This window comes from Solanum stenotomum, chromosome 1, assembly GCF_019186545.1.
Source record: "Solanum stenotomum isolate F172 chromosome 1, ASM1918654v1, whole genome shotgun sequence".
NCBI classification, from domain to species: Eukaryota; Viridiplantae; Streptophyta; class Magnoliopsida; order Solanales; family Solanaceae; genus Solanum; species Solanum stenotomum.
This window is the reverse complement of record NC_064282.1, coordinates 12,102,566-12,124,911: the sequence shown is the minus strand read 5'-3', so window position 1 is coordinate 12,124,911 and position 22,346 is coordinate 12,102,566. Positions and strand designations below refer to the sequence as shown.

Below are 22,346 nucleotides of genomic sequence, written 5' to 3'. Positions count from 1 at the left end.
TCAGATTAAATTTATCAACATGGATTATAGTGCAATGATGAGGTTGTTTCACCATTTCAAATTCGAGTTTTGAGTATAAAAAAATCTTATTAAAAGTGTCACCCTCAAATAAACACTGTAGTGCTTTGTGTTGATTTAATCAAAACTCCACTATCAACTTTCATATACGAAATGAGGAAAAAAAATATTCTCTCTATTCCTAATTACTTGTCCACTTTCGAATTGACACACCTATTAAGAAAACAATGATTGACATAATGAGTTTATCATTGTACCCTTACTAATTATGAAGTGAATGAATTAAAAAATTAAGATTTTCAAAAAGTTTTACCTTTTTCAAAATTATTGATTGAATGCATAATAGATAAAAAAGTTTGTTCTTTTTTGATTTGTCTAAGTAAAAAATAACAAATAAAAAAAAATTAGACAAATAATTAAAGACCGATGTAATATAAATTTGTACTCATGGGTCAAGGATGTGCTCAATAGGACAAATTTACATCATTTAATAACCATCAATTACTAGTACTGGTCAAATAAATTGTGGCTTGGCCAATCCAAATTCTACACGCAGCCATGAGTTGAGTCATATCATTGTCCAAACCACTCAATTTAATTATTTTTTTATCTCATAAAGTGATCTTGTTTTACGAAATACAATTAGATGATAACCAAACAACAATATTACTTAATAAATTACATTACTTATTACTTGATCAAGTATCACACTTAATCAAATGAAAGTTGAACAAAAATATCTAATCAGATTCAATGAACAATATTCTATTGATGAACATGAGGAGATCAATGAGCCACAAGTACATTATGTTTTCTTGTGAATTTCACAAGAATCTGATTGAGGAAGCAAAATTGAAAAGGATAACATAATTAATTTCATCCAAAAGTTACGTTTCCAAATGGAACATATATAGAAGATAACTTAACTAATAAATTAATTTAGTTGAATTGTTATATTTATTGTCGTAAAAAATACTTAAAGAATAATTGAATTTATTGTCATTACATTCAAAATTACTAAGACTTTTATCAAGATTTATATAAAATAACTTGCTATACATATCCACATCACTAAATATAATATAATGATAAGTATATTATTGCCACTAAATAATTTGTGCAATAATTTTTTTATTTGTCTCAATGTATGAGGTTACATGTAAAGACAACAAGTAAATATATACGGCCAAGAATTCCATAGGTGCCCCGTGAATTTTGATACAATATTTCACGTGAATATTACAACTACTAGAAGATTATAGTTGCAAGCTAGAAAGTTGTTATTTATGTTTTCTTCTTTTGTTCTGCTTTTCTTTTTATGATCATGGTGTCTGAATCAGTTTTTCCGCATCTCAACCAACTCCACAAAATATTTATCATGTTTTATTAAAAAATAGATATTAAATAGCTCTATTCACCCAAAGCTAAGACATATGTGAAGAATTACCTAGTATTTTACTAAATTATTTAGTGTGGAAAGCTGTATAATGTTCAAGTACATTTGAAAAGAACAGTTGTCTAATAGTGAGAATAAAATTGAAATTTACTAGGTTTATGTCGGCAGCTATCTTAGGAAAACGTCAAGAAACATTTTTGTCACAATGTCAGCAGAATATATCATTATTGTAATATTCTTTACATTATTATGAAAATTGAAAACCATTTAATTTGTAATTATTTTATTTTATTTGTTTAATTAGGTATAAATAAGTATTTTTCAGAATCTATGAGTAGGGGCCCTTATCTTCTGCGAAGTGATAAGCTAATATAACAGATGAAGTTGATAAGACAACACGACAATTATAATTGTTACATTTGTGATGAAAAGATAGATATCAATAAAGTATGTAGATAAGAGCAAGTACATTTCGTGTTCAATCCTACAACAACAATAATAACACATTTCGTTCAGAAATATCTCAAGAGGCATTTCAGATTCAATTTAATTCTATCTCTTTTCGTTTCATTTGAAAAAAGGAAGAATCCCAAAGAATTGATCTTTCTTTTCGTTGTTAAATCTCTCTTTGATCAAAAGATCCTTTCAATTGGCTAGAATCCGTTGCTTGAACAAAACTAGATCTTGTGAAATTATTTTGAATATTTGACGATATATTTTGTACATTATTAAAATATCAACTTCTAATTAGAAAACTATGATTCATAAAAATGAAGGAACTAAAGAATCATTTGATCATGAGAATTATTAACTTTTGTTCAAAATAATTCTTTCTGTATTTCAAATATATTTTTTAATTCCATCTTCATATATTTTAAATAAAGTGTTTCTTTTTTCTCTCTTAACAACAAATTATTATAACAAAACATAAATTCATTTTCCACTCTAATTTCATAAATTATGGACAAACACCAACTATTAAAAAAAGAAATTGATTGAGATATAGTTGCTCTTGCTCATCAGAGTTGCTATCATATACGTAGCCTCTTTTTTTTTTTTTTTTTTTTTTATGATAGATTATCTTCCACGTTTCAATTTTTTTTTAGAGGAACCAGAATAAAGTGAGTAAGATGGAATTCTTATAACAATTATAAATAATTCTTTTATTTTAAAGTATATGAATTAAAGAAATTAATAATTTGATTTGACATAAGATGCTATAATACTTTAACATTACTTTAGATCCGATACATAACATCACGGGTCAATTTGGTCTCGTCATGTACGAATTCATTTTAATTTTCTTTATTCTTATAATATTTTTTATTTCAACGTGAAATGTTATTTTATTTATTGAAAAATATAAGTTACTTTATAAAATATTACTTTCTCCAACACACTTTAAAATAAAGTAACATTTGAGGGGTAATGACCGATAAGTGACCTCACTTAGTCATTATTAGAGTTAAAAGGTACTTTCTCCGTCCATTTTTATCAGTCTATTATATTATTTAAAGATATTTAATAATATTTGCTAGTTTATAAAATTAATAAATAATCTATCATTTTATACATATTTTACTCGTGCTACTAAAAACTATTCGTTTTTTAATGTTTAAATGACTTATACTTTAATTAGAGTGAATTGGTAAAAATGTCCCTATCATTTACTATTTTTTAATTTTTATGTTAAGTCAATAGTGAACAATTATTGTTGGACAAAGAGAGAGTTTATACTACTATCAAAAATATTTTCAACTTAATTGCCTCCCTTAAGGACATTTCAACAATCATCACAAGTAGGGTAGTTTGATAAAGTGTATTTTATCATAAAAATAATAATATACCATTAGTCACTATTAGAGTTAAATGATATTACTATCAAAGTTATTTTCAACTTAAATACCTGCCTTAAAGACATTTCACAATCATCCCAAAAAGAATACTAATATAAAGAATAATGCACTATTGATGCACTAGTATAAAAATAATATTCAATAGAGTGTATTAGTAACGCAAATATTAGTAATGTATGTATTATTTATATTTGTATTAGTTATGCATAGAAAATTTCTTATGCATTTTTTGTTTGTTGTATTAAAAATAGTATGCATTGTATAAAAATATTTATTTTCAAAAGTATCCTTCACAATTATGGTGAAAAAGATGTAAAAGTACTTTTGACGGGTAATTGAGTCTTTAACCATATTATTGCATGCATTAAATCCTTTGCATTACTAATACCATGGATTTTTAGATATTAGTATTACACTCCTCAATACGCAATACAGTGTCTAACTAATGCACATGACATGAAAAAATACACCAAATAAGAAATTACTAATACATATAAATAATTAATGCATGCACTCTACCAAACAACGACCGTTAGAGTTAAATGATATTGCTGTCAAAATCATTTTCAACTTAAATGCCCACCTTAAAGACATTTCACAATCATCACAAAAAAGGGTAGTTTGATTATAAAAAAATAATGTGCGTATTAATTATGCTTATCATTGATATTATTTTTTAATTTATGAATAATTAATATTTATATCAGTTATACATCTTTTTTGATATTAAGATATGCACGATTAATATATGAAAATTTATGGTATTAATAATATAAAATATTTTAATGTATATATTAGTATGATTAAAGATATAAATGCTTCTCAAAATATTTATTGAGGGTACTTTTTTTAGAATTTGTCATTACATACTAATTTTAATACACCAAATAATATATATATATATATATATATATTTTTTTTTTGCATAACTAATATCAACATTATTAATACAGTATATTCAATACTATTATTTTTTCGTCATTTGCTCCCCCACGTGATCCTTAACACAGAGTTATTTAGATGTACACATATTTTACGTCCGATCTTAAAATTATGAATTTAAGTCATGAGAAAACAAAAATACAATAAAATTATACTATATTATATTATACAGAGAGTAAAAAGAAAAAGGAAAAGGAAGTCACGTTATTCCCGGAGTTTTCTATTTCTGTTTCTAGAAATTTCGCGCTTCTCCTCAAAATCATTTTCTCTCTCTGCTCTGCTTTTTTTCTCCATTTTTGGGAGCAATTTCACGACGAAAACTCGAAGCAGACAAATATTTAAACTTTATTTTTGCACTTCTCTCTTCCATTTTTCTTTTTCTGGTTTCAGAAAGTTTTGAGGATTTGTAATATTTTTTGTGCTCTGTTTTCCGGCGCCTTTCAGAATGCAATTGTATTGGTGAGTATATCCAAAAAAAAAAAGCTGAGTATTCAAATTCTATTTTTCCGTTTTTTGATGAATTTTCTCGGAAAATGTTTGTGAAACCCTTTAATTTCATGGAAAATGATACGTACTTAACTTTTTTCGCTCATTGTAGGGCAAGAAATTCCATATTTGAAGATTATTTGGTTAGAATTTTAAATGATCATACCCATGAAAAAAATTGGAAACAAACAGTAAAAAACTATTTTATTTATTTTTGGGTGAAAATCTTGATTACGTAGAAAAGAATTGATTTTTATTTTAACTTTATATTTGTTTGTTTAGAAAATCAGACAAAATTTGGAAATTGAACTATGGAGACTTGTCATAAACATGAATGTTTTGTTCTTTGTTAAGTTGGTTTCTAACGGAACCAATTTTTTTTTTTCCTTTTGTAATTACAGGTGAAAGGCACTGGAAGCTTTTTTGTTTGCATTGGTGAGAATCTTTATGTTGTAGAAATGATCTTGTTTTCTGTTTGGGTGTACAGTAGATTGGAAAAACTGGGAGATTAGAAATGGAGAATTTTAAATTACATTCGTGAAAACCATTCTCTTCTGCTCCTTTTGTTCAAAATTACTACTATATTGTTTTGCTTGGGTTCTTAGGTTTCGATTTATGTGGGATATTTTATTTCATGGAATATAGTGTTATGCAGAAGATTGACATGACGGGAGCTAATAGCGATGAAAACTTGGGGAAGTTGAAAAAAAGTTGAACTGTGGTTGTAATACAAAGTGGCAAAAGAGATGGCTTCTGTGCTGGCTTCTCTGTTTCCAAAACTGGGCCCTTTGGGTACTTCAGATCATGCTTCTGTTGTATCCATCAACCTCTTTGTGGCACTCCTTTGTGCTTGCATCATCATTGGTCATCTCTTGGAGGAGAACCGCTGGGTTAATGAGTCCATTACTGCCCTCATAATTGTGAGTGTCACTCATTTTCTACATAGCGGTTTTCGTGGGAAGACATGTAATGTAGATCGCGTAAAAATAAATAAAATTGAAATGACAGACCCTTGTCACCTTTGAGTTTGATTCAAATTTCCAGTTTACATTCTCTGATCTGTTTATTAACACTTACATGTATGTTCGATAATTGCAGGGTTTGTGTACAGGAGTGGTTATCTTGCTCGTAAGTGGTGGAAAGAGCTCACACCTTCTGGTTTTCAGTGAAGATCTCTTTTTCATATATGTACTTCCTCCAATCATATTTAATGCAGGGTAAATATCATTATCTTCTCTTTTTACTTTTCTTTTTTGTGGTCCATTGCATATTTTGACTGCTAGTATTGTTCCCACAAAATTTGATTATCACATATGTTACTCTCCTCTTTTACAGGTTTCAGGTAAAAAAGAAGCAATTTTTCGTAAACTTCATTACTATAATGATGTTCGGAGCCATTGGTACCCTGGTCTCATGTGCCATTATATCATTAGGTATTATTCAAAGCATTCTTTTATTGGAAAAGCTCATTTTGTAAGTTTTATTGGTTAGAGAGGTCCTCCGCCAGAGAATTATTCTGCAACTGGGGTACCTAGTCAACAGATTGATGTTTGTTGTGGTTTTATCATAGCTACTGAAGGTACTTGGTTTAAAGAGTAGAAATTACACCCAGGCCAAAGTTATCTTCCATATGAGTCATGAAATTATGATGGATGAAACTGTAATGAGTTTACTGATTTCTAGTGGATCTTCTTGCTAAAACATGTTCACTAGTCAATGTGTCTGTTCCTCAAGATATTTTTTTCTTAATTGATTTTCATATGCTTTTCCACATATCAAGCTGCCTATTGGCGTGCATGATGTTTCGTGTACATGGCCTTGATAATGATAGTGAACAAACAATTATATTCCAGATGTTACGCTGATGGTAAGGAAGGAGGAGGTTATTTCAAGATGTCTCGAATTTGCTTACCTTCTATCCATCAAGCAATGTTGCAAAGCTTCTCTATTACTAGGGTAGATGTGTTTGATACCTGAAGTTTTGAGCATTTTAGTACATTCACCTAGAGTTTCTGGCGCAGACATGCTACTATGTCCTTGTTTTTTGGTAATGAAATCATCCCTATTTTATCCTGATCTTGGAATTGAATTTCAATGCAGTAGTATGTGTTAGTTTCTCGCAAACTTTGTTAATTAGTGTTTGCTGATATTTTCTCTCTGTCATGTGAAGGTGCCATTCAAACTTTCAAGAAGTTGGACATTGAATTTCTAGATATTGGGGATTATCTTGGTAATTTTTCGAAACCATTGTTGTGTTTGTTCTGTTGTTGGTTGCTTGTGTTTCTACCTCTGACCGCTCTTATTTCTCTCTCTCTCCACTTGTTAGCAATTGGAGCAATATTTGCTGCCACAGATTCCGTCTGCACATTGCAGGTACAGAAGTAGTGTCCTCATCATTGGCCAATGCTAGTGACCCAATATAATGCCCTAAAGTTCAAGTTTTTGCTGCTGCAGGTCCTACATCAGGATGAGACACCCCTCCTTTACAGTCTTGTATTTGGAGAAGGAGTTGTAAATGATGCTACATCGGTGGTGCTTTTCAATGCTATTCAAAACTTCGACCTTACGAGCATGAATCCCAGTATAGCCCTCAGTTTCCTTGGCAACTTCTTCTATCTGTTCCTTGCTAGCACTTTACTGGGAGCAGGAGTAAGCTTCACTCTGTGAGCGTGTGTAGGAAATGATGTGTCCATGATGCATCATTCATTAAATCTTTGATATTGACTTCTAGTTAGGCTTTCCCCCTCCATTTGACATTTTCTTCTTACTGCAGACTGGTCTTCTTAGTGCTTACATTATCAAGAAGCTATATTTTGGCAGGTAATGCCTCTATTAAGGAGTCTGTGGTAACACTCATTTCGGGTTTTCCTGCTGCAATGATGTTACAGATATGCTTTGATTACAGTGAATTCAGTCCTTAATTAGTGAAGTTGCCTTAATTTCACAAGAACTTTATTATTTGTAACTAATAAATGTGGTCTTCTTGCAAGCTTGACTGTACAGATATGATACTTTTCCTTAGGATGTCGCTTGACTCTATACCAGTACTTAAATTCCCTGCTATAGTTGATAGGTTATACCTATTTTATATAGTGGAGTTCTACACCTATGGTCTGTCGGAAATGTATTTTCCTGATTATTTTGCTCTAGTTAGATTTAAGATTTCTGGCCTCATTTGCAGATATATCTATTTGTCATTTATAGCAAACTAATTGGAACTTTCTGCTGTTTGAGATTGTGTTTCTAAGAAGCTTGACAGAGCCAGAACATTATTGATAAAACTGTAAACATGGTTCACGTAAAAGCTTTTCATGTTAAAGTTTTCATGTTTCATTACACTTTCTTATCTAGTGAAACTTTGCTTAGTTCCTCTCAAACTTGACGGAGAAACTTCTTGACCCATTCTTTTTCTTATTTCCGTACCTCTTCTTATTGCAATACTAGTAATGACAAGTTACTTTTACGGTCTCCAGGCACTCCACAGATCGTGAGGTTGCCCTTATGATGCTCATGGCTTACTTATCATACTTGCTGGCCGAAGTAAGATCTTCATTTTAGTACATTGGCACTTGTATTCAATATGCATGTATCTGATACTAGTGACATAATTGTTCATCGTTTGCAGTTATTCTATTTGAGTGGGATTCTCACCGTCTTTTTCTGTGGTATTGTAATGTCTCACTACACTTGGCACAATGTGACCGAGAGTTCAAGAGTCACTACAAGGTACAATTTCCTACTTTTCTGCCATGATGCTTTCCAATTTGTTCTGCCTGGTCACCCTAGTTTTGTTATGTCAAAATTATTTCATCTGCAACCTGCAACCTGTTATTTAGGTCATAACTGCCGAAACCTTCCAACAACTAAAGTAATAGCTGATCTGATTAGCTTTGACAAATAGACACACATTTATATAGCTTATCCAAATAATCATTTATATAAATGATCGCGTGTCAGCTATTACTTGTGGTAGAGAATTGACATATGTGCACATATTACGACTAAATGTTATTGTGCTATGTTTCTGTAGGCACACTTTTGCAACTTTGTCATTTCTTGCAGAGACTTTCCTCTTCCTCTATGTCGGCATGGATGCTTTGGATATCGAGAAGTGGAAATTTGTTGGTGACAGGTATCATTTTTTTTCTTTTTCATTTTGAAATGGTTGTTAGTGATATTGCGGAAGGAGGACTTTATGTGCAAAGTACGAGAGAGATTAGTATTAATTCTTACATGGTTTACCTTCCTCCCTTTTAATTTGTTGTCATACAGTCAGTAGTCTTTATCAGGTGGTTCTTTTATTTCTTGCAGGCCTGGATTATCAATTTCCGCGAGTTCAATACTGATGGGACTAATCTTGCTTGGGAGAGCTGCCTTTGTTTTTCCATTATCATTCTTATCCAACTTAATGAAGAAATCCTCGGAGCAAAAAATTACCTTTAGGCAGCAAGTGAGCAGTGGCTTGATCAAATTCTCTCTTATTATGTCTCATATGGATATCAGTACTAACTTTGTTTTGTAGGTGATAATATGGTGGGCAGGTTTGATGAGAGGCGCAGTGTCCATGGCACTGGCATATAATAAGGTAAACGTGCTAATCATATTCTAGGCCAGTTCAGCTGACATTGTGGGAATATCAGCCCTTACATGTACACTTCATGATACTTATTTTCACATCCTTGTATTTTTTTATGTCATGAATCATTGATCATTTGGTCATGCAGTTCACTCGTGGGGGACACACTCAACTGCAGGACAATGCAATAATGATTACCAGCACGATAACCATTGTTCTATTCAGCACAATGGTATATACTTCTTGCCTCTGCCATGATATTCTTTGTCGGTTGAACCATGCTGGTACATCCAATTCATATGTGAAATCCAGAATGCGTAAACTATTTTTTTTCAGGTATTCGGTTTAATGACAAAACCCCTTATAAGTCTCCTGCTGCCACCACAGAGGCAATTGAGTACAGTGTCATCAGGCGCAAATACTCCAAAGTCTCTAACAGCCCCACTCCTAGGCAGTCGAGAGGACTCTGAAGTTGATTTAAATGTTCCAGATCTTCCTCACCCACCAAGTTTGAGGATGCTACTTACCGCACCAAGTCATAAAGTGCATCGGTACTGGCGCAAGTTTGACGATGCATTCATGCGCCCTATGTTTGGTGGTCGGGGATTTGCTCCTCCTGCCCCTGGTTCTCCAACGGAACAGGGTCCATGATGTGCACGAGAAAAATGAAATTGATGTAAAAGAAATTTGCCAAGGGACGTCCAGTGGATCCTAAAGATTCTGTGTACACAGATTGCTGACAGCATTATGAGCTTCACCCAGGTCCTTGGACCATTTGGTACTGCTGTCATTTACATTGCTTTAGCAAACTCTAAAACTGATAAAATGTTCATAAAATTCAGCAAAATCCTCTCGTTTGCAGTGGAGGGTTTAGGAAAGGGTGAAGCTCTGGCTGACCATGGTGAGTGTGTAAATTAATCCTGAAAATGCTCTTCCAGATGGCAATATCTCTATTCAAACTTATTGTAAATTTTGGGCTACTTAAATGTTGCCATCTTCTTTTTGCGTGGTGTAATTTCGTGTGGTATTATATATCCCATTTGTAATGTTTTATGAACTTGAGAAAGCAATAATTGTCTGAGAGCAGAAGATAGCTTTTCCAAAAATCATTTTCATTTCTCTAGTATTGACATGAGATTGAGACTTCCAATCTTTCTGATGATTTGCCACAAAGATAGGTCATGGCTTGCCAGAATTTCATCTTTTGTTTCGTCTAGATGATGTACTGGGAAAAAGGAGCATCTCATGTTACAAGTCGAATGATTACTTTCCGATTGTATCTCTTAACAAATTATTCACCAAGGAGAGTATTATTCTTAAGTACCAACATACTTGCATTTAATTAGTTTTCAAGAATCATATAAAAGGACTAATCGGCCATGAGAAACCATAAACACTAATATTAAACAGAGGTACCCAAGGCAAACTCAAAGCCAAGACAGGAGACTTGAATAACAGCTGCAATGGGAAAAGAGATGTGTACCAAGAAAATATTTCCTTGATAGAGCGACCTATATGATCTTTCCTGAGAAAACTAAAATATCTTTGATTAGATTAAATAAGTGAAATACTCTTTACGCTCTTTGGCGTTCACAGTAATCGCCAAAAAGTTCTCCATACCCGCCACTACTGTTCACAAGCACAACAAAATTTTTGAACATAAAATGTTAAAAGAACCCTCACAAAACCATCAATATAATTAACACTTCCAGCAAAAAGATACCCAACTCCTCTACCTGCTGCGATGATGCAGGCTTGGGTAGTAGACGGAGATTATTACACTTTATTCCATCTAAAAACAGCATTTACAACACTTGATATACTCTACTAGTCAATACAACAACATATTTGATCCTCAGTGTTAGATTGAACAGATAGGGGCTTTGTGAAGGAAAAACTGTCTATCAAGATAGACATAATAACCTTTCAGTCGCAGCGGTGTATTAAATGCTTCGATCAGTAATGCATAAGGTAACCAAACACCATACTAATAAAGGCTACAGTAACCACATAGAGGAGCGGAAATCCAACCCGCACTTTTCTTCCGCCTTTCTTACTTGTCAACATGACCTGCAAAATCATAACACCAGAAAAAGAACACAAAAAAAGGAAGGGTTAATTAAGGACAACTTTTATAGAGCACAAGATCATGTCACAGGAGCGTCACGACTGAAATAGAGACTTCATCAGGTAAAATTTAGGGTGAGGGACTGAAACACAATTTCTCCCTCCCTCACTTCCACAGATGCACATTTTGTAAGACTTAAATGGATCCGACTTATCAAGACAAGAACACAATTTGCTTGAGGTAAAGCTAGACTAGCATGGACTCAGAACAGACACAACATCCACATAACATTCTGGCTTATTATTACCCCAATATAGATTTAGTTAATAGCATCCCAATCTTTTGAGGACTTCTACTAATGTTGTGATCTTAAATTAATAATATTAACAAAATCTTGTTTAAACCATATAGGAATCAATGAAAATACCAGTTCTCTTTGTAAGCTCTCTCTTTCTTGAGCGGTAGATTTCCTCTCCTCTGTTAGCCTTGAGATGGTGTCTTTGGCCTGCAAGAGGGTAAGGAAGGGTGAGAAACAGCATTTATCCAAACCAATTACAGGCACTAAACCTAATTGACTCATATGTTTGAACAAAAGTTTACATCCACGGGAGGGAAATATCAAACTCTATGAAGTGTTCCAGAAGACTCGAAAAATCTTCAGTAAGAAAGGTTGAGGTTGAGTTAGTTTCCAGTTTTTATTCTTTTGGCATCGAGTTCCATCAAAATGACTAGACAAGTCAGCAAACTGCGGTACAAACTAGACCCCTCTGAATTTTCATCAAGTGAGATCACCTTGACCAATAGATGCCAAAACTAGTACAGACTAAAATATGATAAATAAGAGGCACAGTTAAATAAGAGAAACTCATCTTGCCTGAATCCCAGTATTGATTTAAATTCCATATGTTTGATCTTACTATGTACTTTCCAAATATCCTCAAGCAACTACTCTGAACCTTATCATGTACGGGACATCAAAAAAGAAGACAGTGCTACGACATAGTTTGAGCAGCGTATTACCAAGATTCTGCTAGGAAGAAACCACCCTTCTGTACTTGCAGGGAGCTGTAACAACTAGCAAGGATTGATTCAATATTGCTAGATCAAATGCACTAACGTTGAACAGAGACTCTGATTATGGAAGTCAAATCCAAGTCGGAAGATACTCGTTCAATGATGATAAATTGGGATCCACTTTACTCTGATACCATGTTGTCAAAGGTGGTGCGGGCTTAAGCCCTGAACTGAAGCTCAAACCATGTTGAGCGCCTCATGTCGCTAAATGTGCGCTTCAGTTTTGTTATCAAGGATCTAAGGCATACTTTTCCTTGCCAATGAGACTAAGAGGCGACATTAAACAAGTGATATTTCACTTTTATCATAATCTTCTTTCAATTTCTTTCTTCATATACTTGTCATTCATGCTTAGAATTATGAGTCTGGAGTAAACATTTATATATATTTGTATTTATTCTGCCTTGTCCTTTTTTCATTGAAGTCTACGCTTCATTTGCGTTTTGTGCTTAAAGCCCCAACGGACCTTAAAAGCTTTTTTTGCGTTTTATGCTTTTGATAACACTGCTCTGCTATCACAATTATACTTTTAACTAGCTTAGGACTCTAATCCTAATAGATATATAGTTGATAGTGCATTTAAGAGGTCTTTTTTAAAAATCGCCCAAAGAGACAATTCTGAGCAGCGAACATTAGTCAATAATACTGCTGACTGATAATCTCATGTGTCTAGGTCTGACAATTCCAGGGAACTGGTAAAAAGTTCAGTGTAAACTGCTTTTGCTGCTAGCTATTTTATGCAGATCACAAGGAATTAGACAATACCCTGACATAAAGAAGTGACCAGCATATTTTGTACAAATCTTTCATCCCTGGCATGATTGATGAATACCGCCTTCCAATTTCTATATGGGTTGGTTTTAACCCCTTGATTGCACAAAATTGATTCTTGTCATCAACAATGAGTGGCATCTTTACTTAAAAAATAAAACCAGGCAATTCCTCAGCAAAGCTATATCCAGATAAAAACTGAAAACCACCAAGGGAACTGACTACATATTGTTTTTCAAATGACACAACAAAAGTAGTTCCAGACTCTACTTGAAATAAAAAAATAAAATAAAATGAGAAGAGAAGAGAAGGTAAAAAAACTCTAACCTCACTTAATTTTCGTTCAAGTTCAATTATTTTTGACTTCATGCTTGCAACATCCTTGACTAAGTCCATCTCTTCATCATGCTTCCTCGTCTCCAACTGCGCATGCTTTCCCTCCATTTGCATGTCAGCATTTTCCTTTCTAAACTCCTTTACATTCTCATCCAGCTGGAGAAGTGTATCAACAGATAGATAAAATATATTACCAAACAGCTAACTCAATGTACATAATATAGAGCAAAACACTGGAAACACAATCAGTATCAACTTATCAAGCAGCTGTTAAAATAACTGAGAATTTATTTAGTTATATGCTAGTATAGTATGTTCTAGAATTTTTTTTCTGTGTGTTTAGGTTAATAATATAGAATACTCTGCACAGTTCTGTCATAATTAGGAATATCAAGATATAGAAAGAAAATCCTTATTTGATAACTTTCCTTATTTTATGCAGTCTAAACTTGTTTTGAACTTCTATGTAAGGAGCCTTCTTATATTGTTGAACAACTAATTCAAGACAAATTTTCTTCTTTTATTTTCCATATCTTTCATATGGTTCAGAGCCTCTACAATCATGCTACGTGGCCGCATTTTTACAACCAAACCCCATTGACATCTCCTGAACATACTTAGCATTACTCCATGTTTTTTCCATTTATACCAGTTTCTAAATTCTGGCTTAGATGAATAACTTACTTCCTTCGGTGTATTTTGATTGAGGGGGTTTACTTGATCTCTGGTCAATGATTCTTGGTATCTTCCATTGTGGTTATGTACTCCATTGACATCTCCCTGAAAAGATTACCATTATTTAGATTGTCGGCATTATTACCATATCAAACCACATGGTCAACAAATTCTGGTTTCCGAAGAAGATTACTTACTTCTTGATATGAACAGATATTTTCATTACCATGTACTTGATCTTCTCGTGGTGAATCTATGTAACTTGGAAGATCACTGTGTTGTACATTGATTGGTGATAAAACAGGTGAACCAGGTGGACTGACAAGGATCACTCTCATCTTATTTTCTTGAACATATTTGCCATCATCTTTTGAAAACTACAGTTAAAGCAGTCAGAAATTGTGTAAGAGGAATGCCCTTTGAGAAATCATATAATCCACTGAGAATATACCATGGCTGATGTAATATCCTCCTCAACAGTCTCCTCCGCCACAACTGTGCATTGAACTAAGAACTTATCCTTGCACGCCATATCAGGAGGAGGTGCCTTTTGTGCCTGCATGGTCACTGCATAAACAAATGTTAAAACCCCTATATATTGCCTATGATCAATTGATCATTATTGCTAACAGAAACAGTATATTTAGTCAGAGGATTATTTGTAAAAAAAATTTCTCCACTAGGGAGAAGTGATGCATCACAATATCTGTAATATATATTGTATATCATCTCTCAAACAGGAATTCTTTTTGCAGCACTACAGTCAGTATTAAAGATGGACAATCAAAGCAGGTACAACATGAGTTACGGGTTGAATTAAAATTGAACAAAGAGGCTACTCCGTTCCAGATATTATGTTCACACATTCATTAAATTAACAAACAACATGATATACAAGAGAAGGGAATGTCCCAAATACTAGCAAATAACATTACATAACCCATACCGTGATTGAAAGTGTTAAAACAAGAACTGAATAGTGTCTCAAAGACATACAATCAATCAAAATCCATGTTGAGCAAGAAAGCAACAACACCTTGGAGCTTCAAGCAAGAAGAGATAAGTGCATGCTTCTTTGAACTAAAGCACATATTTTTTAAATCAGTAGAAAAGAACATAAAAATATGGGCTTATAACATCAGAATTACAATTAACATTACTCACAAATAAAAAAAGAAGTGAATCCCGAAAACCACAGAAAAATAGAAGAAGAGCAGCAACCAAGGGAAGAAGTATAAAGAGAACTGAAGCATATCTGGAGAAGAATTCTAATACTCCGATAACCCAATTATATCCTCTTTTTTTTTTCTCTTTTTCATCTGTTAATGTCAAATTCAAATAAGCAACGGCTTCTGGCTCAATTTGCTTTGCATTTTTATATAAAATAAGTGTTAAGTTGGCTGGTTTTTGCTCAGGAACACGACTTAGCCTTGGTTCTTGCACTGAAAACTACCTTAGCAATGCAAAACGCCAAGCTTCACAGCACTGCATATTTCAGTCCTTAAGCGTGCCTTTAACCATACAAAACATTGATTTTTCTAATAACTAAATCCCCGAGGACCACTGGCGCACAGTTCAAAATTCAGTAGACAATTGGTCCATCCGTGTCTACCCTTCCTCACTTAAATACCAGGCTATTGTCTGAGGCAGGGTTCCACAACCCACGACGTACACCTCACCCGCATACGTCAAATGTTGCGCCCACTAGAACAAAGCCCAAGTGCCGAGATCAGAACACTGGTTGGTTTGAACCCGTGATGTGCACCTAACCCACACATCACATGTTGCCCTCTTACCACTAGACCAAAGGCATGGGTATCACAGCATTGGTTGGTTATTCGTCTTATATGTTTTTCATGTTCAGTCTATCTAGTAATTTCTTTCTATGTAGTACATGAGCTTTCTCTAGTGAAGAAAAGGAAGAGCACCTCCGTTAAAATCAATTCCGTGTAAATTCCCAAAGCTTATGTAGTTTAGGCTTATATTAGCATCCGTCCTTACCATCTTCCTCACTGTTGACCCTAATACATAACACTGAACATTCAATTCTAGCTGTCAAATTCCTCTTTCGTATGAAAGGAAGACTAGGATTCTCTATCCATTTGATAGCGTAAACAAATAATACAAAAATGATTTATGAATTGACTCTTGCAATACTAACTATCATTCCAGACCATCATGCAGACAAGTGATCATATTGAAAAGGTTTACCTATGCTGAAGTGCTGGCTAATCTCCATTACAAGCAAAATAATGCACCAGAACTACTACTTGTACCAAGAATAATGCGACATTCTTAAGTTGCATTTACTACTAAAAGAAATTTAATGATTTGTCATAGATCAAACTCAAAACACAGATATGGATATGCATATGCTGCCATCACGAAGAATTGTTCTTACCTGTAAAATCACAGGATGCTCTTGGCTTAATAATTCCTGTATTTGGTCTAACACAATATTTCTTTGGACTGGTAGTCTTGACCTGTTAAAATAATTCCAACATGATACTTATCAATCTCCATACAATTCCAAAAAAGCACTTGACTAAAACAAAAAATACCGTACCTTAAAAGCAACATGATTTTGGGACTTATTAATTAGTCGAATAGTGCAAGAGCTTTGCTTCTTTGGTTCAACTGCAAGGAAAAAGCCAATATAACTAAATACCAATTCAGTAACAGCATCCTTCCCAGAATTTATACAACAAAACTTTCATAATAAGCATGTCCCTTTCCCCACCCCCCACACACAAAAAAAAAAAAACTAAAATGAAAACAATGAAAAATGGATGCACATGAGTACTAGACCATCATGGGCGAAGCCACCTTAGGCAAAGGGTGGTTTGGTGCACACCCTTCGCCGGAAATTATATGGTGTTAGAGGTTAAGTATTAGCTATTATGACTTATGAGTGTTTATTCAATTTTGCACACCCTTAACACAACTGAGAAGAAAATTTGCATACACTTCGCATAATTCCCGACTCTGCAACTGTAAGTGTTAAGACCATAACAAGTGTAAATCGAACCAAAAGGCTCCACCTCATTAACAAAAGCTCTTATTAGAATACTTAAATATGCCTCTTATCCATACCAATGCTTTAATCTGATCAAGTTGTAGTATGATTGCACAGCTCATAGTCGCTGTTATTTATTCTTTAAAACTAAACTTTGAAGCATCTGGACAACACAAGTAAGCAGCAGTAACTAGAATATGGAAAAGGCTTACATATGAACTTGAGTTCCCTTGGTGCAATTTCCACCAGGTCGGAATACATGGCTATTTTGTTATCTAAAATTCAATCCGAAGTAACAGATATCACTTCCTGCCAGCAAAAAGAAATCAAAAATAGCTAAAAACATTAATATTTAAATCCACAAAAATACACGCAACCTAAAAGTAACAAACAACAAAAAGATACCCAATACAATTATTGTGTCCGCGTAAAATCTCATAAAAATATATGCATGCCAGTAAGGAATAGGCAAATTTGATTTTGACTATAGGTAAACGCATCAAATCCCATAAAGAAAAGATAAAAAAAAAAGATCAGATTGATCCGGCGATTTGATCCGGCGGTTTCATCAGGCTCATGATTCAGCGTCAATAGAAGAATCGACATCGTTTATAAATCGGAATTGAGAGAGAGAGAGAACTCACCGGAGCTTCCAATGGCGAAGAAAATGAATGATGATAATGAAAGAGGAATCAATCTTGGAATTGAATATAGCGTAAATATAACGTTACTTTCGGACCTCCTCTGTTCGTTCCTCTGATCAATGGTGTCACCTCTCTCTTTCTCTCTCTTTCTTAGAGATAAACAAATGATGCACAGAGAGAGAAAGCAGCGTGCATTGTATGCATAGATAAATCGATGAACCCTAGGATATGAAGAGGAGAGAGAGAGAGAAGGAATTTTTTTGGTTGTTCGGTGATGAGAAACAGAGAGAGAGAGAGAGAGAGAGAGAGTAGAGGGGGAAGTGTGAATTGCGTAAGAGGGTTCACTAAAAGGGTCCGAAGTGGAGGCTATGAACCGGATCGCCTCTTTATATTCGTTATTTCATAAGAATTTAAGATGAGTTGTAGGTAGTACTTATATATAGAAGAATAAGCTAATAAAAAAGTACTATAAATAACTTTTGAATAAATTAATAATTTATTTATTAATCATTTTGATTGAGCTAAATTCAATTTAACTTGTCTATATAACACCCTTAAACTCGAATATCACAAGCAAAATAATTGTGGCTCATCTTTTTAAAGAAAATAAAATACTACTCCCTCCGTCCCTATTTACTTGTCCATATTTCCTTTTTTAGTTGTCCCTATTTAGTTGTCCATTTTGACAAATCAAGAAAGAACAACAAGTTTTTTCCTATTATACCCTTATTTACACTTCTTGAAAATTGTAAAAGTGTATATTGTTTCCCTCCAATTTATTTCACTTGAATTCAAATAAGTGATTGTAATTTTGAAGTGAAAAGTTGTCATAAGGGTAAAATTGTAACTTCACAGTGCTAATCATTGTTGCCTTAATCTGTGTGCCATTTCTAAAGTGGACAACTAAAAAGGGACGGAGGGAGTAAGTGTGAAGCTCAAAGGGAATGGAGATCCAAGATATATTTTTTCTAAATTGTTAGTATCACTTGTCAATCACATTTGGCAAAGTGTCTTATTTATTCAATGATCTAATCAAAAGCAGCAGAATTATCCGCAGTGAAAGTGATAATGGACATTTGAAGTTATACCATGTACTCCCTCCGTCCCTATTTACTTGTCCATATTTCCTTTTTTGGTTGTCCCTATTTAGTTGTCCATTTTGACAAATCAAGAAAGGACAACAAATTTTTTCCTATTATACCCTTATTTACACTTCTTGAAAATTGTAAAAGTGTATGTTGTTTCCCTCCAATTTATTTCACTTTAATTCAAATAAGTGGTTGTAATTTTGAAGTGAAAAGTTGTCATAAGGGTAAAATTGTAACTTCACTGTGCTAATCATTGTTGCCTTAATCTGTGTGCCATTTCTAAAGTGGACAACTAAAAAGGGACGGAGGGAGTAATATTTAATAAATATATCAGGCAAGATATTATAAAAATCATTTTTGATGTATAAAATTGGATAATTTTTTTACATAAAAAAATAAATATCACATTATAAATATACCTTATTCAAATTAATGGATATCAAAATATTGAATCAGCTCCTGCTTATACGCACTTTGAAATTTAAAAGGATCTTTTTTATACACATCATGAGCATATACCAATAACGACATAAAAGAAAAATAAAGCAAGAATCTTTTTTATTTTCTCATTATTTGATGACTTTATATTTAAATTTTGTGTCCCACTTAAATTTGTAGTATTCCAATAGTTCCTTCTTGATGAATGTCCTTTCAATATTTGTCTCTTTGACCATCTTTTTAAATTGAAAACTTTTCTAAAAAAAAATATAAACAAATAATTAACAAAAGGCTGCCTTTTATTGAGAACTTTTTGTGTCATGGTGCTTCTATCAACCAAATTCCTTCAAAAAAAGTCCAAATGTTCCTACCAAAAATTATTCTAACTTTTCACCAAAAGAAAAAAATATCATAAAGCTTAATTATATGATCTTTTCCTGAGTTTGAAGTTTGCCTAAAAGTGATCACACATTTTACTCATTTGGTTCAAAGTGAAAGATACAGATAAGAACACATACATGCAAAAAAATAAAAAAAAATCTATTCCATATATTCTTACAATAAGAACTCCAAAATGAGTCAATTTTCTTCTTATTTAAAAGAACTAGATTGGTTCTTGCTGAACCATTGAAGTATGAAAATTATAAATGGTACTTGTATATTTTTAAAATTTCTCATTTGATGTCTGACACTTATATATTGAAATCTGATTAATCTAGTTTCCCACCATGTATAGCCCATTCGGAAGGAACTCTTCCTATTAATTTTTTTTTTCATATTCAAAACTCGAAGCTAAAATCTGTAATTATAGGAGGACTGCATAAATGCTATCAATTTGTTAACGTCATCTATTATTTAAAGGTTGGATGAATAAACCGTTGTGTCAAACAAAGTTCACTATTAGGGGCAACTTTATGTGCATAGTTATATATTGACAAGTCATTTTTGTTTGTTTAGACAATATTTCACAATAAGTTTATACTATATTTGATATGATTGATTATATTCCTAGTTGTTTTTTTCTTCCTATTCATCAAACTAATAAAATCAATTATTCTTTTCATTTTCTTCTCAAAAGTTCCATAATTTTTTTTTGGCGAGCTCTTGGGTCGTCTGGATCCATATCTGATAGAAATGATAGCTTGGTTATCCCCATACACCTTATCATGCGTGTATGTAGAAGCAGTTTGTGCTAGATTTTTTTTTAAAAAAAGTAGCATCTCTAACAATTTCCTTTTTCCCTTCAACGTGACTCAATCATTTGATTTGAGCAACTTAAAAAAAAAGCTGAGAAATTAAAGCAATGTTAAATTATTCATTCTATTAAATTAAAGATTAAGAAAAAGTATTTTAATTTCTCTCCATATGATTCACTAATCATAAATAAATAAACTTTAAAAATAAAAGGAGCCAGTGCATTATCATAATGATCACCAACTACTTTGATGCAAATTAAATTACTTTCTTTGTAAGTAATATATGTGGTTTTGATGAATTTGTATAAACACATGCAACAAATATAGGTGGGGCAAACTTTTACTTTAACATTTAATAATGAAAGTGAAATATCCCCAGTGGAGTCGGTTGGAATTTATTTTTAGCCAAATGAAATTAGAAAAAAGCTACCAACTTTTGCACACATTATACAAACAGGATTGATTCTTCAAGTTTCCTCTATCTCTATCTCTTTTCAACAATATGGATTTAATTCTGTATGGGCCACCAAACCTTGAGATGCTTCATTTTGTTGTCTTTTTTTAATCATCACTATATTCAAAATTTACTTTGAATTAATTCAAATTCACGTCACACAAGATAGATTTTAGTGTTTTCTTTTTCTATTGGTAGAAACTTCATTCTCACACGAAATTTCTAATTAAAGGTGAAGGATAATTGAGAATATATATTTCTTGTAAAGATGGTGATTAATGATTACTCGTAGTAGACTCCTTCACTGAGAAATTAACTCACAAGGAATATTAACAAAATTGGTTAAATGGATGATAATGAGGCCAGTTGTTGAAAGGATTGATTCGTATCCAAGTTATATAAAGAGGCAGTTGAGAAATACGTGAACAAAATTGATTAGAGTTGGCCTTTGATTGAAAATGACTAATAGCAATGTTGACATCATTAAGTTTTTTCTTTTTTAGTAAAATATATTGGTGCAACTGCAAGTGCTAACAGAATTTGTTTTTGTTTTTTTTCAAAAGTTCATGGTGTTGGTTCTTATCATTAGTTTAGGAACTTATTTCACGTATGCATAAAGTATGTTTTTGCTCCTCAGTAGCATCGAACAAATAGTGGTAAAGTCGTTGAGAAGTTAAATATAACTGGAAGGGAAACTAATTTTATCATTTTCCGAATTCTCTAAACATGTTAATACATATTTACACATTTACAGCATCAAATTCACCTTCATTATTCAGAAGCACTTGCTGAATTACTCCCAATCGACATCAAAGAAGCCAGCATCTTTCATTTCTGAGTAGTATACATTCTCCAGATGCAAGTCGTCCTCCTGCACACACGATTTAGAACAGAGCCGGTAAGCTTTTTACAGATATATTACAGTCCATGTAAAGATTTTGGATAAATATGTTTTAAGACTTCTGTCAGCGCTTTGCAGGTAAAGGATACGCATGGGAGGGGCATAAGTGAGAATGAATGATGAGAAAATGATACCTGCAAAAAGTCCGCTAGGAAAGTAATATACAGAAGAGGAAGGTACATGGCATGGTAACAGATGACCGTGATATTGTACAGCCTGTAATGCAAAATGAGGATCTTTTAGTAAACTAAAAGTAGCTGAAGTATGCACCGGTTTATATTAATTGGATACAACAGTTTGGATGTGATAGTAATGCATTTCTCTATTGTTTTTGTGTGAAGAGATACATTCAACTTAAAGATGCAGAGAAGTACCATAAAAGCCACATCAGGTTTTTTATTCATCCCCCCC

The 22,346-nt window shown here is 33.0% G+C and overlaps 3 protein-coding genes across 6 annotated transcripts in view; 1 reads left to right on the top strand and 2 right to left on the bottom strand.

Moving 5' to 3' along the window:
• The first annotated feature begins 4,370 nt into the window (after window positions 1-4,370).
• On the top strand, window positions 4,371-10,331 carry LOC125868868 (sodium/hydrogen exchanger 2). Of its 3 annotated transcripts, XM_049549450.1 has the most exons (16): window positions 4,371-4,671; window positions 5,100-5,133; window positions 5,354-5,618; window positions 5,797-5,915; window positions 6,034-6,131; window positions 6,869-6,928; window positions 7,025-7,071; window positions 7,153-7,347; window positions 7,472-7,518; window positions 8,172-8,238; window positions 8,324-8,424; window positions 8,729-8,830; window positions 9,010-9,148; window positions 9,221-9,283; window positions 9,423-9,506; window positions 9,611-10,331. In XM_049549450.1, the coding sequence occupies exons 3-16, from the start codon at window positions 5,445-5,447 to the stop codon at window positions 9,923-9,925; spliced, it is 1,611 nt and encodes a 536-aa protein (XP_049405407.1). In that variant the 5' UTR covers window positions 4,371-4,671; window positions 5,100-5,133; window positions 5,354-5,444; the 3' UTR covers window positions 9,926-10,331. The 3 variants fall into 3 exon arrangements, with proteins under 3 accessions (XP_049405407.1, XP_049405396.1, XP_049405402.1); XM_049549439.1 differs by having other exon boundaries at window positions 6,869-7,071; XM_049549445.1 differs by lacking the exon at window positions 5,100-5,133 and having other exon boundaries at window positions 4,403-4,671; window positions 6,869-7,071.
• Window positions 10,332-10,953: 622 nt separating this feature from the next.
• Window positions 10,954-22,346, bottom strand: part of LOC125846751 (vesicle-associated protein 1-1-like) — an 83,057-nt gene continuing 71,664 nt past the window's right edge. Inside the window, exons 1-10 of one of the 2 annotated variants that reach the window (XM_049526339.1) lie at window positions 17,859-18,203; window positions 17,427-17,523; window positions 16,765-16,835; window positions 16,600-16,681; window positions 14,650-14,765; window positions 14,396-14,575; window positions 14,208-14,303; window positions 13,515-13,679; window positions 11,770-11,847; window positions 10,954-11,344 (exon numbers count right to left, since the gene is read on the bottom strand). In XM_049526339.1, the coding sequence (XP_049382296.1) occupies window positions 11,231-11,344; window positions 11,770-11,847; window positions 13,515-13,679; window positions 14,208-14,303; window positions 14,396-14,575; window positions 14,650-14,765; window positions 16,600-16,681; window positions 16,765-16,835; window positions 17,427-17,475 (951 nt within the window). In that variant the 5' untranslated portion in view covers window positions 17,476-17,523; window positions 17,859-18,203 and the 3' untranslated portion in view covers window positions 10,954-11,230. Of the gene's footprint in view, window positions 11,345-11,769; window positions 11,848-13,514; window positions 13,680-14,207; window positions 14,304-14,395; window positions 14,576-14,649; window positions 14,766-16,599; window positions 16,682-16,764; window positions 16,836-17,426; window positions 17,524-17,858; window positions 18,204-22,346 lie in introns of those variants that run through there. The other variant, XM_049526348.1, reaches the window with a different exon arrangement.
• Window positions 21,620-22,346, bottom strand: part of LOC125846762 (protein CANDIDATE G-PROTEIN COUPLED RECEPTOR 2) — a 5,283-nt gene continuing 4,556 nt past the window's right edge. Inside the window, exons 5-6 of the mRNA XM_049526360.1 lie at window positions 22,070-22,151; window positions 21,620-21,905 (exon numbers count right to left, since the gene is read on the bottom strand). Coding sequence (XP_049382317.1) covers window positions 21,828-21,905; window positions 22,070-22,151 — 160 coding nt within the window. The 3' untranslated portion in view covers window positions 21,620-21,827. The remainder of the gene's footprint in view (window positions 21,906-22,069; window positions 22,152-22,346) is intronic.

What these genes read in the sequence shown, in the direction of transcription:
- LOC125868868 (XM_049549439.1), top strand. Translation starts at nt 5,445, where the DNA reads ATGGCTTCTGTGCTGGCTTCTCTGTTTCCAAAACTGGGCCCTTTGGGT. An exon ending in TGGAAATTTGTTGGTGACAG is followed by an intron (nt 8,831 to 9,009) that starts GTATCATTTTTT and finishes TATTTCTTGCAG; the next exon opens with GCCTGGATTATCAATTTCCG. An exon ending in TTGTTCTATTCAGCACAATG is followed by an intron (nt 9,507 to 9,610) that starts GTATATACTTCT and finishes ATTTTTTTTCAG; the next exon opens with GTATTCGGTTTAATGACAAA.